This window comes from Lepidochelys olivacea, assembly GCF_965140295.1.
Source record: "Lepidochelys olivacea isolate rLepOli2 genome assembly, chromosome: 2".
In the NCBI taxonomy this organism is placed as follows: Eukaryota; Metazoa; Chordata; order Testudines; family Cheloniidae; genus Lepidochelys; species Lepidochelys olivacea.
In genome coordinates, this window is record NC_140412.1 from 237,568,018 (window position 1) to 237,584,010 (window position 15,993).

Here is a 15,993-nt window from a genome sequence, read left to right on the forward strand (position 1 = left end):
GTATTCATGACACTTACTTTGATTTATCCAATATCAATAGTCCAATCTGAGTAGCTCTGAAAGTAAAAGCTTCTCTCCAGCAAAGCCCTAACCTGTCCAGAAGGCTGTTGATCCAGTGGAATGTACTGGCTCAGCAGGGCAAAGGCTGATCTACTTTAATTCCCTCTCTGCGGAGTTTTTTCTTTCCCACCAGAAGACATATAATGTGAACAGACAACTATCCTTCAGTTGTTGGTGTGGGTGTGAGTGGGTTAGGTTGTTTTTTGTTTGTTTTTGCATCAGGAAATTGAACTAGTAGGAGTTCAAGGTTTTTAATACTGAAATCTGGTCAAAAGGGCTGTAAACTGATCCTACAACTCTGTTGATAAATTATTTCTCTTATCACAAAGGCAAGATGGTTTGGTATATTTTTGGCCTGATTTTCTATAGTACTGGATGCTCAGCACTTTGGTAATTTAGTTATGTATTTAACCTGTAAGTGGTAGTCTACTGATATCTTGTTTGGTTTATTTACTTATCTAAATATGAATTTGGAAGTCTAACTTTAGGCTCCTGCTTCTGAAAATGTTGACCGTAAGATTTTTAACTTAACAGTATCCCTTTAATATTTCTAAAGCTACATGTATGTACACTGGCAGTTTGGGATAATAAATGTGTGTGAAGTTAATTAGTGACCCAGTGCATGTGTGTGTGAGAAGGCAAGCAGTTAAACAGACTGAGTGCATCTGGGGGATCTATGTAAGGCAACCAAGGTATTTTGTGTGTATCTCAAGGAAGCAAAGGCTGGGCACCAGAGTAGGAAAAGAAAGCAAGAAGGAAAGCAAAGGGGAAAACCAGGTAAGATAACAGGTATGGGAGAGGGGAGAAAATTGTTTCCTCAGCCCATGTAATCTTATTGCTATCTTATTGCTTGAACCATTTAACATGATCAGCATTTCAGATGCTCCATGTTTGAACCTCCAATTTAAATCATTACTGTTCAGAATAGGCTTGGAAAAATAATTGAAATTACAATATTATCAATCCAGAGATAAAATAATATAGTAAATAAATCTACTACTTGTTCTAAACTAGGGTTTGTGTATCAAGTGCTGCTGTGTCCTGCCTCACACTTTAAGCATTCACTGATGGTACAGGCAGTGAAGTGAGCCCTCTGTGTACCTGAGATATGAGCTGGTTGTGTTTTTAAAGGGCTTTGTGATTCTCTGGGACCAAAAGGCGCTCTCTAAACCATCATCATCATCATTCGTGTCACGGAGAGTCTGAAAGGTACCATCAGTTCACTTCCTGAGACCGGAATGTTCCTGTTCTCTTCCAGAGAGCCTTCGGCGTGGTCAGACCAGGCCGCCAGCTGCTGCTTGTACCTGTAAGACCCCAAGACACAGGCAGGGTTATCGCCCACAGCAAGGCCCCAGACCGGAAGTGAAGCAGCAAGGTGGACTACATTTCCCAGAATGCCTCGGGGCGGAAGCCAGCCCGAAGGCTGACTGAAGGGCCGCTGCTGGGAGACATTACAGGAGGGCCTGATCCCTGGGCAAAGGTAGGCGCCCGTGTAGCGTGACAAACGGCCCGCTCGCTGTTTGCTACGGGGGCTGCGCGGTGGGGGGGGGGAGCAGGACCAGCTGCCACTGCCTTGGCTACCGTGTTTGCTCTTGACAGCTGGGGAAAGGGGTGACTATTTATCGTGGGCCTTTTCAACGGCCAGGTGGGGGCGGGGGGCGAGCTCCGAGGGGGGCGGGGGGGGCTGTTTCGGGGCGGTGGATGAGCTCACAGGGGCATGCGGGGGGCTGTTTCGGGGCAGTGGGGGGGGAGGACTGTGTAATACAGGGGGTGTGTGTGTGGGGGGGGGGGTTAGTTAGGGGACATGACCCGAGGGGCAGATGTTGGAAGCTGGGGAGGCGTTTTCGGACGGGGTTTGGCAGGAGATGGGGCGATGAAGGGGCAGCTGGGACGGGCAGGGAGGAAGCGAGGGGTGCGTGTTGGGGGGTGGGGGTGGGTGATGCGTGGAAGCGATTCAGTGGACAGGTGGGAGGTCACAGGGGGTTGCGGGGGGGTGTGGGGGGGGAGGAGGATGAGCAGTGTTGGGTCATGGAAGCGGTTCGGGCGGCCGGAGCGGGGTGGCGGGAATGAGGGGCTGAGATGTGGGGGGAGTGTTGGACCCTCATGCCCTTTGCCCCAGTCTCTGAGTGCCGAGCGGGGCTGCTCCCGCCGTGGGCGGCGGCCCGGGAGCCGGCGGAGCAGTCGCCCATTCCTCTCCCCCTGTCTCCGGTCAGTTGGATGCAGGCGCCGCGGGGAGGGGGAGCTGCTGCTGCCGCTGCCCGCGCGGTTCCAGCTGACACATCTCGGGCCCGGCTGTGGCCGAGGGGAAGGCAGGGGGCATGGCGGAGACCGGCTCGGTGCATGAGACCAGGTTTGAGGCGGCCGTGAAGGTGATTCAGAGCTTGCCCAAAAATGGTAAGTGAGCGGGGCCAGGAGGCTTGTGTCCGTGCAGGGCCTGTGGGGCTGCAGCCGGCCGGAGGAGAGGAGACCTGCGGACTCGGGCGCTCGCCTGCTCTTTTGCCATCTGGAGCGCAGGCCGATTACAGCCTTGCCACCGATGAAGCGAGCTGTAGCTCACGAAAGCTTATGCTCAGATAAATTTGTTAGTCTCTAAGGTGCCACAAGTACTCCTTTTCTTTCTTGGGGGGAGGGATACCTCAGTGGTTTGAGCATTGGCCTGCTAAACCCAGGTGTGTGAGTTCATCCCCATTTAGGGATGGGGCAAAAATTGGGGATTGGTCCTGCTTTGAGCAGGGGGTTGGACTAGATGACCTCCTGAGGTCCCTTCCAACCCTGATATTCTAAGATTATTTTTCTAGGAGAGCAATCCCTGGCTGTTCCCTCGCACCGCCTCCCCCTGCCAGGACAAGATAAACCTGATTTCTCACCCCCCCGCCCCCCGCAGCTCTGCCGAGGCAGCCACATCCTCCCCATAAGCCCCCTCTAGAGCTCTAAACGAGGGTACCTGGCAGGCAGCTGGAATGCCAGGGAGTCCCCCAGAGGGGCTAGGGAATTACTGACAGATGATGAGGGGACTGGCTGAGCGACACCAGCCATTAAACATGGTGACAGAGCTGTTCCTTACGCTGGCCTTCTGGGCCAAAAGCTTATTCATAACTTATTTGTTCAGCCACTTAGACATGGCATCGTCTGCAATTTTCTCATATTTGCAATCAGTGGTTCAATAAATACTGTACTGTAAGGGTTTGCAGGGGCCCAGCAGATCAAGTTTTAAAATTTGCTTTTAATATGTTTTCCCGAGCAGTTCAAAATATGTTTGATCATTCCTGATGCCACAGAACAAATTTCTTTGTTCCTCCAGAGAATGTTAAGCATGCATTTTGTTCACATAGGAGGTGTTTTGTTGATTTAAACAATGTAGCTTTTACTATCCTACTCTTCCCATTCCACCTTTGTTGCAAAAGTAGGAGAAAGTACTTGCCTCCTTGGAATCCCTAATATGATTTTATGACTTCACAGCAATCACTGTGAATTTGTTAGTCTGAAGAGTAAGCAAAGTTATTAAATGTGTTTGAAGAATTGCAAAAATTGAGGACAAGACTTTTTTTTCCCCTAGAGTTTTTATTTGTTGCTATTATCAAATAGACACTGATGATCTTACATTAACACAGAAGCCAAAAAACTCACCACAAACTGGTATAAACTATAATTGATTTTGTGAGGGCAAAAATTAAAGGATCATTATCAGCTTTTTAAAAAAACTGAATAGATTTCAACTTAAAAGTTGTTTCAGGAGAAATGCCTGAGCATGAATTCCCTCTGCCAAAAAATCCGATTTTCCTGTCTGTACACACGTTTTCTGTTGTTGAGAAAACAGTGACTGTACAGAAAGTGCTGTCAAATGCCTAAAGTAAACAAACTGAAGAAATAGTGAAACATTTTGATCTCAAAACTGTCAATTATGTTATTTGCTATAGGTAAAAATAGTTTTTCAAAATCCAGACAAATGTGGTGAAGTTGATTGTGTCCTTTTAAAGTGGTCAGGGTGACTTATTTTGCAGTCCCTCTGTCTGAACGTGGAGCTTAAAGTCCAAAGTCATTGATCATGCAGCCCCTTAAACTAGGTCTGAAATTTTCCCTCAATCAGTAAATATTCACTCTGGTGTAATCCAGAAATGTATTAACCCCCACCATCTCCATTGACTTCAGGGGGAATTGTGCCTTTGAGGAGCAGACTCTTTATCATGCTGTGAGTTATAAGAAGTGCAGGTTAATTTCCCACAGAAATATTAACAATGCATAAAAGAGACTAAATGTCTTTAATGTCAATTTCTACTGATTTTAAAATGTTTTCACTAGGTTCATTCCAGCCAACGAATGAAATGATGCTCAAGTTCTATAGCTTTTATAAGCAAGCAACCCAAGGACCCTGTAACAGTCCAAGACCTGGATTCTGGGATCCTATTGGTAGATATAAATGGTAATTGTGTGTGAGAGATTGTTTGGTTATTTGTACTGAAACTTTGTCTAAGAGCGTCTTCTCTCTTTTTAAAGACTTCAGTGAACAAAACTGTAGTGTGTGTGTTTTCAAAAAGTCCCTTCGCTTGATAATGAAATTGGTATGTATATTTTGTATTTTCCTCCTGTGTTCCAGCCTTTACGTTAGGGGAGAGGACATTCCCTTTGCTTCTAAAATTGAGGATGCTGCAGCTTGGGCAGATCTCATTGTAGTACCTCTGCAGTATTTCCTCCTCTCCCCAGAATTTAGGGGAGCCCAAATCAGTTTACACCAATAGGGGGGCAGTGCTCTTAGGCTGTGGCAACAAGTTCCTTCCCATCTGACTGCCTGTACCTGAGATGGCTCCATTACAGAAAAGACAATCTGGGCTTTTACTACAAGTTGGATGGAGAATTTAATAGTAGGAAAGAAAGGATCAAATGAACTAAGCACAGGACTGAGAGTAAGGGAATCTTGTGTTCTAATCCCAGTTCTGACATAGATTCCCTCTGTGGCTTCAGTCAAATCATTCCATGTTTGGACCTTACAGTTTTCCAGTGTGTAAAATAAAGAGAATACTGCTTGCCTAGTTCACAGGCAATCATGATGATGGTTAATGTAAGTACTGTAAAGCACTTTACAAATCCTAAAGTTAATCCAATGAGCACACCAAACTCTTCAGCATTTGGGGAGAGGGAAACTATGATCTCCAGACTTATGTTTAAACAATCATCTCTTGAAAAGCTTTTCAAAAAATATTGGCAACTATATATGGACCCCAGCTCAAGCATCTGAGCTCCACTTCTACAGCAGGAGTCCTAAAAATCAACCACTACTTGGCTTGCTTTTTATTTAAAATTAGTTAGTTAACATTGAAATGCCTCTGAATAACTTTGCTGATCCTCCCTGCGTACAGTGACATGTATGCCCCCTGCCCCCCCAAAAATGCTAAGGCCAGCTCTGCGTAGGATGGGATTTCTCCTCCTGTATCTCAGGGATCCATGGAGGTAGGAGACTCCTCCTTGTCCTCTGCTATAATAATTGGATCTACAAATTTACTCTAATTATGAGCTTAAGTGCATAAAATGTCACTAATTTATAACAAATGTTGACCGGGAAAAGTTATGAAAGGGAGCTAGCCAGCCAGACTGAATTAGTCCAAGCAACAAGGCATACTGATCTAACTGAAGGACTGTGTTAAGATCCTGCTGGATAAATAAGAAAAGTATAGAACCAGAAATCAGTGAACCAAAACTGCTATGTCAAAAATTAGGCCTCTGTTTATATTATGTCAAATAATATAAATAATATTTGAAATAATATTCTGAAATAATTTCACCCATCACTCCTATTTTGGGTCCTTAAGGAAAGAGGCTTTGGGTTAAAAAAAAAAAAAAAAAATTGGCTACTGGAGTGAACTTCACCATCCTCACTGCCACTCCCACCATCTCCTGTGACTCTTGGCCTCCATTATCCTGATCCTGAGAGAGATCCTGATCAGGCCAGAGAGAGGGACCCAGATGACATCACCACTGGCTCCTGCTGAGATGAACACCACCTGGGATGAAATGGGATTGGACTGTAACTACAACAGCTCCAATCTGTCTAATCTAACTTCTTTTCTTTTCCCCCAAAGGACAGTTATTACCATCTCTGATACTATCTAAGACAGGCAAACAAGGGTGTGTGTTCTTTTTCCCTTTAGCTGGAGAGAGTTTTAGAAGAGAAAAGACAATGGATGTTGTTAAAATAAAAGCCTTATTCAATATGTTACATTTCAAATATTTTTACCATTTTTCCTTTTCTTCTTTACCTTTCTTTTAAACTTTTTTATTAATTTTTAATAATGTGTTTGCCATAGTACAAAGCAGTCTTTTTAGGCCAGATCTTGTTCAGCACTGTTTAATGTTAAACAGTAACTAAATTAAGGTAATTAGGTTAGACCATCTATTCCATTTAAATTTAATACAACACTCCACAAACCTCTTCTCATCCCCCAGGGAAGACTTGCAAGGAAATGGACATTGGAATCTCAAAGTTTCCTGGGACACCTGTGGTTTTTTATGAATGGATACAATATGGCCCCAAACCCATAATGTATATTGTGTTAGAGATAAGTAAGCAATTTTATTTTTAGGCTGCTACTTTCCTGTTGGAGTAAGGCTTAATAGAAAAGATTAAATAGACCTGTACATAATTCTGGTTGTGTTTATACATCAGCTTATATGTATAAATATGTATATGGCTAATATTAAAAATACCTTTTTGAAGGTCCCATCTCTTTCAAAACTGATCTTGTCCAATGCCAAACAGTTGGTCAGAATCTGGAATAGAACTTGTCTCCTGACTCACTGTCCAGTCCCCTATCCACTGGATCATGCTGCCTCTCAGAAGATATCCAGTTACCTGATTATACTCCCAGATCAGGTAACTGGGAGAAATAAGGCCATTGCGGAGAAACTAAATGAATTCTTTGCATCGGTCTTCACAGCTGAGGATGTGAGGGAGATTCCCAAATCTGAGCCATTCTTTTTAGGTGAGAGGTCTGAGGAACTGTCCCAAACTGAGGTATCATGAGAGGAGATTTTGGAACAAATTGATAAATTAAACAGCAGTAAGTCACCAGGACCAGATGGTATTCACCCAAGAGTTCTGAAGGAACTCAAGTCTGAAATTGCAGAACTACTAACTAGTCTATAACCTATCATTTAAATCCGCTTCTGTACCAGATGACTGGAGGATAGTTAATGTAATGCCAATTTTTAAAAAGGGCTCCATAGGTGATCCTGGCAATTACAGGCCTGTAAGCTTGACTTCAGTACCGGGCAAAGTGGTTGAAACTGTAATAAAGAACAATATTATCAGACATATAGATGAACATAATGTGTTGAGGAAGAGTCAACATGGTTTTAGTAAAGGGAAATCATGCCTCATCAATCTACTAGAATTCTTTGAGGGGGTCAACAAGCATGTGGACCAAGGGGATCCAGTGGATATAGTGTATTTAGATTTTGAGAAAGCCGTTGACAAGGTCCCTCACCAAACACTCTTCTGCAAAGTAAGCTGCCATGGGATAAGAGGGAGGGTGGTCTCAAGGATTGGTAACTGGTTAAAAGATAGGAAACAATGGGTAGATATAAATGGTCAGTTTTCAGAATGGAGAGAGGTAAATAGTGGTGTCCCCCAGAGGTCTGTTCTGGGACCAGTCCTATTCAACATATTTATAAATGATCTGGAAAAAGGGGTAAAGAATGAGGTGGCAAAATTTGCAGATGATACAAGATTACTAAAGATAGGTAAGACCTAGGCAGACTGCGAAGAGCTACAAAAGGATCTCTCAAAACTGGGTGACTGGGCAACAAAATGGCAGATGAAATTTCATGTTGATAAATGTAAAGTGATGCACATTGGAAAGCATAATCCCAACTATACATATAAAATGATGGGGTCTAAATTAGCAGTTACCACTCAAGAAAGAGATTTTGGAGTCATTGTGGATAGTTCTCTGAAAACATCCACTCAATGTGCAGTGGCAGTCAAAAAAGTGAACAGAATGCTGGAAATAATTAAGAAAGGGATAGATAATCGGACAGAAAATATGTTGCTGCTATATAAATCCATGGTACGCCCACATCTTGAATAACTGTGTGCAGATGTGGTTGCCCCATCTCAGAAAAGATATATTGGAATTGAAAAAGGTTCATAAAAGGGCAACAAAAATTATTAGGGGTATGGAATGGCTTATGTATGAGGAGAGATTAATAAGACTGGGACTTTTCAGCTTGGAAAAGAGACGGCTAAGGGGATATATGATTGAGGTCTATAAAATCATGACTGGTGGAGAGCAAGTAGATAAGGAAGTGTTGTTTACTACTTCTCATAACGCAAGAACTAGGGGTCACCAAATGAAATTAATAGGCAGCAGGTTTAAAACAAATAAAAGGAAGTATTTCTTCACACAGCGCATAGTCAACCTGTGGAACTCCTTGCCGGAGGATGTTGTGAAGGCCAAGACCATAACAGGGTTAAAAAAAGAACTAGATAAATGCATGGAGGATAGGTCCATCAGTGGCTATTAGCCAGGATGGGCAGGAATGATGTCCCTAGCCTCTGTTTGCCAGAAGCTGGGAATAAGTGACAGGGGATGGATCACTTGATGATTACCTGTTCTGTTCATTCCCCCTGGGGCACCTGGCACTGCACACTGTCAGAAGACAAGATACTGAGCTAGATGGACCTTTGGTCTGACCCAGTAGGGCCATTCTTGTGTTTGAACCAGCTAGTTAGATTATTATTATTATTGTATTTTTACACACAAAATTGCAGACACAATAAGAAACACTTTTTACTTAAGGCTGGACTGAAAAATATAGGCAGACCATGGGTGTTCTGAAGATATCCATGGTTTTCATTCCTAGGGATGCTTGGAGTGCTTTGGGGGATATGCCCAAAGAAGAAGCCATGATAGCATATGTTGAAGAAATGAAAAAGGTAAGAGTAATTCAAATCTATGTATCTTCAAAAGTAACTTTATATTTAGAAGATTAAAAAAAATAAAGAAAATATTTCACTAGCTGCGAGTAAAGCTTTCATTCGTGTTGTGAGTTTGCTGAATTAACTTAACCCTAAACTGTCTGGTGGTGATAGTTTTGAAGTTTAAGAGCTCTAGGGAACCTATTGACAATGTTTTTAATGAGAGGCCCAAATACAATGCAGCTCTCGCAAGTGAGCTGTAGTGAAACACTGGAACTGAAACGGTAGCTGATTCAGAACAAACTAGGGAAGGAGAGAGAGAGAGATCTCAAAGGAAAAAAGCTGAATGTGCAGTAAATTTTGCACATTTTTGCTGAATTCTAGTTTGAGATCTGATGGGACCCTTACATGGAAGAGTCTTGGGAAGTAGTTAATTAACAAAATGGGCTGAACCAAAACTCTGGATCTGAACATCTTTGAACTTTGGAGGACAATGAGTTAGAACCTAGATTTGAAACCGCCTCTAGTATTTAATATCAGGAGTCTGATTTAGACCCAAACAAATGTTTCTGGTCTATTGTTGGGAATAGAGATTTTAAAAATTCTTATAACTGTTCCTAGTTATCTTAACGAGCATAATATAAATCCTTAAATAAAGTAGCTAGACAAATTCAGAGTTAAGACTGCTGCTCTGTCCTTAACTCATCCTGTCTTTTGACTACAGCCCTTTTAGTAGATCTCTGAAACAGTGAATGATCTTACATACTTTGAGCTGCAGCAAGGACAAGTATGTAATTTTACATAACTATAGCCAGGTTAGTATTAAGGACAGAGCGTGCAGTTTTCATTCAGAATATGCTATATTTTTTTCTAAGTCAGGCTATTAACCTCCTTTAAAGGGTTTTTATAACATTTTATTTCTGTTCTACCAACCACCATGTTATTCTTACTCTTTAATTACTACTTTTTTTAAAAAATTAGGACAGTTGTCCAAATTCTGTAGTCTTCACTCAAGCAAAACTCTCATTGATTTTAATGGGAGTTTTAATTGAATGAATAATGCAGAATTTGGCCATTCATTACTCCATAATCTTAATTGTCAAAAGACCCATTGAAATAACTAATAGAAGTAGCCAGTTCTCTTCAAAATAACTATCATTGAACAGTACTGTAGATTGTAAAATTAAATGAAAGTATGCCCTCTGAACGTTATCATAAGATAAACTGATAGCAAACAATCTCACAGGGTGAAATCCCCTCTACCTACATAAAGCCCATGTATTCTGGTCAGGTGTGCTGCTGGGGGTGGGGGTTTGTGGGGCTATAGCCACCCCAAAATTTGCCAGTCTCCATTTCTTTGGGAAGCTGGTTCATGGCTGGCATGGTGCTGGGCGAACTCACCCACTGCTAGAGGTGGCTGGGCTGAGTGGGAGTCTGCTGAACTAGGGTGGGGGGACAAGGAGCCTATTGGTGCTGGTTCTTGGGGGTCAGGAGTGGGAGCTGTGGCTGCTGCTGAACAAGCATTCAGGCTCCTGGGTGCTTGGCTTAAAGAGACAGCACGCTGGCTCACACACACTCTCCCTCCACTCTCCCACTCTCTGACACACCGTTTCCCACTCTCTCGCCTCTGCAGTCTCTCACACTTGTAATATTATTATTATTATTGTTTGTAATTTCTTGGTACTTCCTACTGAAATATATATTCTCTGTCATTTTATTCTTTTCAAAGTTAAATTTAATTTTTTGAGTAGTAATTTCTAAAATGCCTAACCTGTCCTGGCTGGAGTAATTATCATTATCACTTTTATTGCCATATTGTGCTTTGCCATTCATTATTTAAAGTGGTACAATCAAATAATAGTATCCTTCTAGAATGTAAATTTGGCTTGTACTCACCTTAACAATGCCAGTTTAAAAAAGAAAAAAACATTATTTAAAAACACAACTTTAGACACTGTAAAGTAACTTAAAATTTGTACAAAAATAAATGCAGTTCCAAGTCTGACACTAATAGTGATGATGGAGTTAAATGTTAGAGAGTCACGTACATGATTGTGACTGGCAAACATAAATGCAAAAATAAGTAGAAAAATAAATTCCTGTCTTAATAAAAGAGAAAAACTTGAATCATGTATGTGAAAATTAAAATAGTTTTTAGTGGAGTGAAAAACAGTTGATGATATTGGAGGCAATAATGGCAGTAATACAGTGTGTCTGTTAGAGAAAGTAATCAGATTTGATTTATTTTTATTTAGCTCCACTAAAGATAGTGTACAAAGTATCAAACTTGTCTTTCTGATATTTGTGTTAAGGCTCCAAAACTGATACCTCAAGGCTTACGATTGGGAATATTTTGCTGTATTATCTCCTGATTGTTCTAAATTTGACATATAAACTTAAAATATGGCTTTAATTGGTATTTGTGTATATTTTTTTCTTTCTTTATATAGGAATGAGATGCAGTGCTCTTGTCAGCTAATTTCTAAGTTATTATCTGCAAAAACCCTAGACTTTTCAGGTGCCTTACTAGCCTCTGGAATCGCAGTTAAAGTAAACATGGGCAGCAGGTATAATGGGGGAGAGCGAGGGCCCGTGGTGGAGCGGGGGTGGAGTGTGTGTGGGGGCCATGGCAGAAGAGGCAGGACAGGAAGTTAGCCTCCCCCAGGGAAAGATTCATCATCATAGACTAAACATCCATCCCCCTTCCTGCCCACAGCCTCCTGCAGCTGCTGCCAGGAATGGAAGACCGAGCCAAAGTAGGGTTGCCAGGCGTCCTTTTCAACTGGGTGTTCTGGTCGAAAACCAGGACCCTGACGGCTCTGGTCAGCACCACTGACTGGGCCATTAAAATTCTGGTCGGTGGTGAAGCAGTGCTAAGGCAGGCTCCCTGCCTGCCCTGGCTCTGCGTGGCTCCCAGAAGTGGCTGGCATGTCCCAACAGCCCCTACGTGTATGGCTGGCCAAGGAGGCTCCGCGCGCTGCCCCCGAGCTCTGGCTCCACAGTTCCCATTGGCCGGGAATTGAAGCCAATGGGAGCTGCGGGCGAGGGCAACGCATGGAACCTCCCTGGCCTCCCTTGCACCTAGGGGCTGCAGGGATATGCCAGACGCTTCCCGGAGCCACCTGAGGTAAGTGCTACCCAGAGCCCACACCACCTCCTGCACCCCAGCCCTGAGCCCCCTCCCATTTCCAAACTCCCTCCTAGAACCCGCACCCATCCCACACTCCGAACCCCTCGGCCCCCTCCTGCGTGCCAAACCCCTCATCCCCGGCCTCACCCCAGAGCCCACAGCCCTGGCCGGAACCCTCCTGCGCTCCAACCTCCTGCTCCAGCCCAGTGAAAATGAGTGAGTGAGGGTGGGGAAGAGGGAGAGGGGGATGGAGTGAGTGGGGGGCGGGGCCTCAGAGAAGGGGTGGGGCCTTGGGGCAGGACAAAGGTGTTTGTTTTTCTGCACTCAGAAAGTTGGCAGCCTTAAGCCGAAGGTATCCCAGTAATGCCTCCTACAGTACCTGTGCTCATTTAACCCTTTCTAGCACTGAGGCCTTCTGCTCCAGAATGACCGCAGTGTGAGTTGTAGTATTATGGCTCTGAGTCTCCAAATCTTCCAGATATCATACTTTGCTGTGTGCAAACGGTTATTTTAAAAATAACAGTATGTTCTCCAATTTAAAGTAATTAGCTATTAATAATATTTAACCCGTAATTTTTTTCCAGAAGTTTGCATTTGTTGGTGGTGGTTGTTATTAGTTTATTTATTTATTGGCTTAGTTTTGTTTTCTATTGATTTTCTGTGAATAAATGTTGCACCAGTGAACTGCCATAGCTGAAGTTTAAAATGGATCTGTCTGTATATATTTTTGTTCTCCTATTTGAGGATAACATAGATAAAACACACATGTATGTGTGCTAACAAAATGTATAGGGCAGCCCACCCAATTTTTTGTTTAGCCCACATTAGCCCCGCCCGGTAGAGCCTTTGATTCTGGTTTTGTGCAGAAAGGGTATGGAGTGGCGGGGCAGGTGAAAGTCTCCCACCTTACCCAAACACAAGATTAGTGATCAGGTTTACTTTGCAGCTTCCCTACTGCCAAGGCTGAAATAAGACTGAGACAAGAGCCAGAGTCCTTCCACTCCAATAGTGCTCACCTGTATACATACACTTTCAAAAGGACTTTCACCACACAACTTCTTTTAAAATTTATTGTGGCTAAAGCCCAGTATGATTCTGAGAATTGTCCAGATTATGTGGGTAGTTTTTGTGAGGTGTGTGGAGGAGCAGCAGTGACATTTATATTTAAGTTTTGATGCAATTTTTTCAGTTGAGTTGAAAGCACAGCATGTAGATGTAAATGCACTGCAAACCAAGTTAGGCTGTGACAAAGTTTTAATTTTCTACAGCTGTATAAAAGAAAAGGGGGTAAAATCTCTTTCTCTAATTTCCAGCAGCAGTTCACATGTTTCCCCCTTTAGAATTTAGAATAATTTGTTCTGTTTATGCACAAAATGGATTGGAAACTCACTGAAGCTACTCTTTAATGGGAGTTTTGCTTTTTTGATAACTTGTGATTGGTTTGCAAAACTAGCTTTGATTGCTATTGTTGCCACCTGCCAGTCAGCCTGGAGTTTTGCATGGCCAGGGTTTGCCATGGCTACTGTTTCCTGCTGATCTGTGTGGGGCTTTTGCTTGCAGATGGTTTGCTGTAGCTTCTTTTGCAACTACTTGCTACCTTGCCTGGTGCCTTGTCTGGGAAGGGCTTACCATAGCTACTGCTGCTGTCTTACAGGAAGAGGGTTTGCTGCCACTGCTGCCTGCATCTTTTCCTGGAATTATTGCTTAAAAGGGGGAATCAGCAAAAGCTACCCAGGTGGATTAGAAAACTGCAGACTTATTACTTTTTGTTGCCAGTTTCAGTATCTTCTCTGCTATCTCTGTTCTGCCGAATGTCTGTTTGACTGCACACCTTGCTGTGATATGAATGCTTGTTCTGGTGCTAGGGTGTGTTGGATTAGTAAACTGAAAACCTGATCCAGCTGCTACTGACTTCAAGGGAGCAGGGTTGGACCCTAATTTTCTGTCTTGATCATGTGATTTTTGGAATGTCCTTACTTTGGTTCTGTCCCTCTGATTTGGGGGGCTTTTTGCTGTGGACAGTGGCAGCTGGTAAATTAGAAGGGCACAATGGGCACCTCATAACATGGTGCTTGCACCCAGCCAAAAGAGGATAGGATATGTCAAATAAAAAGAAAATTATGTTGGAAAGGAGTTCCCTCAGTTTCATTTTCCCCAAGGGAAAACTGATTAAAAAGCACATTGCACATGATCACACACCCCCTGTCTGTCAAACTTCTACCTGATTTAGTTTGAAATTGCTGAGGTAATAAATGTTGGAATTTGTAATTGATATGCTGATGGACTCCCTTAACTACAATAAACAGTTTATTCAATATGAGCCTGAGAAGGAGCCAGAATTTATCCATGTACGTTGTCAAAGAGCCACAGTAATATGTCAGCAGTCCCCCATCAGCTCCCCCCTGGCTCCCAGCGCCTGCTGCCCAATGGCAGCCCCGCTGATCAGTGCCTCTCCATCCCTCCCTGTACCTCCTGATCAGCTGTTTCAAGGCATGCAGGAGGCTGGGAGGGGGAGGGGGAGGAGCGAGGGCATAGCGGGCTCAGGGGAGGGGGCGGGAAGGGATGGAGTAGGGGCAGAGCCAGGGGTTGAGCAGTGAGCACTCCCCAGCACATTGGAAAGTTGGCGCCTGTAGCTCCAGCCCCGGAGTCGGTGCCTGTACAAGGAGCCGCATATTAATTTCTGAAGAGCCACATGTGGCTCCGGAGCCACAGGTTGGCCGTCCCTGCTATATAATGTTAAAATGTAGAGTTGAACAGAGTGTTATAAAATTTATTTTGTGACATGTTATTGCTATATGAGTATTGCAGTGAACATAAGGAAATTTGGCACCAAGTTAAATAAAATGAATCGTTAATATATTGTTTCACAAGACATTTTGTATTTTGGACTCGTACAGATTCTTGAGAGTATGCCAATGACGGAGAAAGTTGAAGAATTACTACAAGTGATAGGCCCATTCTATGAAATAGTAGAGGATAAAAAGAACAGAGCATCTGGCCTAACATCAGGTTTGAATAAATACCTCCTCCTTATTTTGTACTGTAAATAATAATAAAAATTTAGACTCTCTCAACTAACTTACTTACATTTCATTCTCAGTTTAAATTCTATAAATAGTTTCTTAAAGCTAAATGTTGCATCTTTCTATTTCATTCCTTTACCATATGCCAGTCCGACTGGAGAAAGTCTCTAAATATTTAGAAGGTAGGAATGATAAATTTCTGTGTAAATCCATTTGTTTCATTGTTTTATGTGCTGTAATTCACTGCAACACTTGAGACTTCTGGGTTTGTCACCTTTAATTTTTATTTAAAAATAAAAACACTACAGGAAGGTCCAACGGCATGTTTGGAATTTAACCAAATGTTTTCAGTGCTGGAGAGGAAAACTTCACTGCAGAGCCTCTGGTTGCTGAGAGAGAATTAAAAAAATATCCAGTTTCTGCCTCTCTATTGATAAGAACAGCCTTTTAAATTCTGCCTTTCTTCTGCATCCTGCATGTGGGTATGTGCAGGCAAGCTGTGTACTGTAGCTGGCAGTCTATTTATTCTCTGTCATCCAGCTTGAGAAACTTTTTTTGCTCTCCTGCAATTTTTTAAATTATTATTTATACATCAGCACAAGTATGCATGGGATTCCACAGACAAATAATAAAGGACCTGTAATCTCCTCCCCTGTACTTGCAGTCCGCATTGCCCAGTGCTAGAGTTCAAGGGAGAAGGGATTAGTCTAACAGTCTGTGAATATCTGACAGGTGGCAAACCTAGTAATTTCATAGTTATGTAAAAAGGCACTGTGGCAACTATTATTTTACAACATTGTTGTAGTTCATAGTTGATTCTGTGAAAATGTTTTGATAATTAGACTGTTGAAACATTACAGGTAAGGTTG

At 42.8% G+C, this 15,993-nt stretch overlaps 1 protein-coding gene across 3 annotated transcripts in view; it reads left to right on the forward strand.

Annotated features, from left to right (window-relative positions):
• Nucleotides 1–721: 721 nt before the first annotated feature.
• ACBD5 (acyl-CoA binding domain containing 5) overlaps nucleotides 722–15,993 on the forward strand; it is a gene marked incomplete at its 3' end in the record, with an annotated part of 57,629 nt that continues 42,357 nt past the window's right edge. Inside the window, exons 1-6 of one of the 3 annotated variants that reach the window (XM_084618391.1) lie at nucleotides 722–837; nucleotides 1,319–1,540; nucleotides 2,274–2,454; nucleotides 4,360–4,480; nucleotides 8,917–8,989; nucleotides 14,999–15,110. In XM_084618391.1, the coding sequence (XP_084474517.1) occupies nucleotides 2,379–2,454; nucleotides 4,360–4,480; nucleotides 8,917–8,989; nucleotides 14,999–15,110 (382 nt within the window). In that variant the 5' untranslated portion in view covers nucleotides 722–837; nucleotides 1,319–1,540; nucleotides 2,274–2,378. Of the gene's footprint in view, nucleotides 838–1,318; nucleotides 1,541–2,273; nucleotides 2,455–4,359; nucleotides 4,481–7,622; nucleotides 7,642–8,916; nucleotides 8,990–14,998; nucleotides 15,111–15,993 lie in introns of those variants that run through there. The other 2 variants (XM_084618390.1, XM_084618392.1) reach the window with 2 other exon arrangements.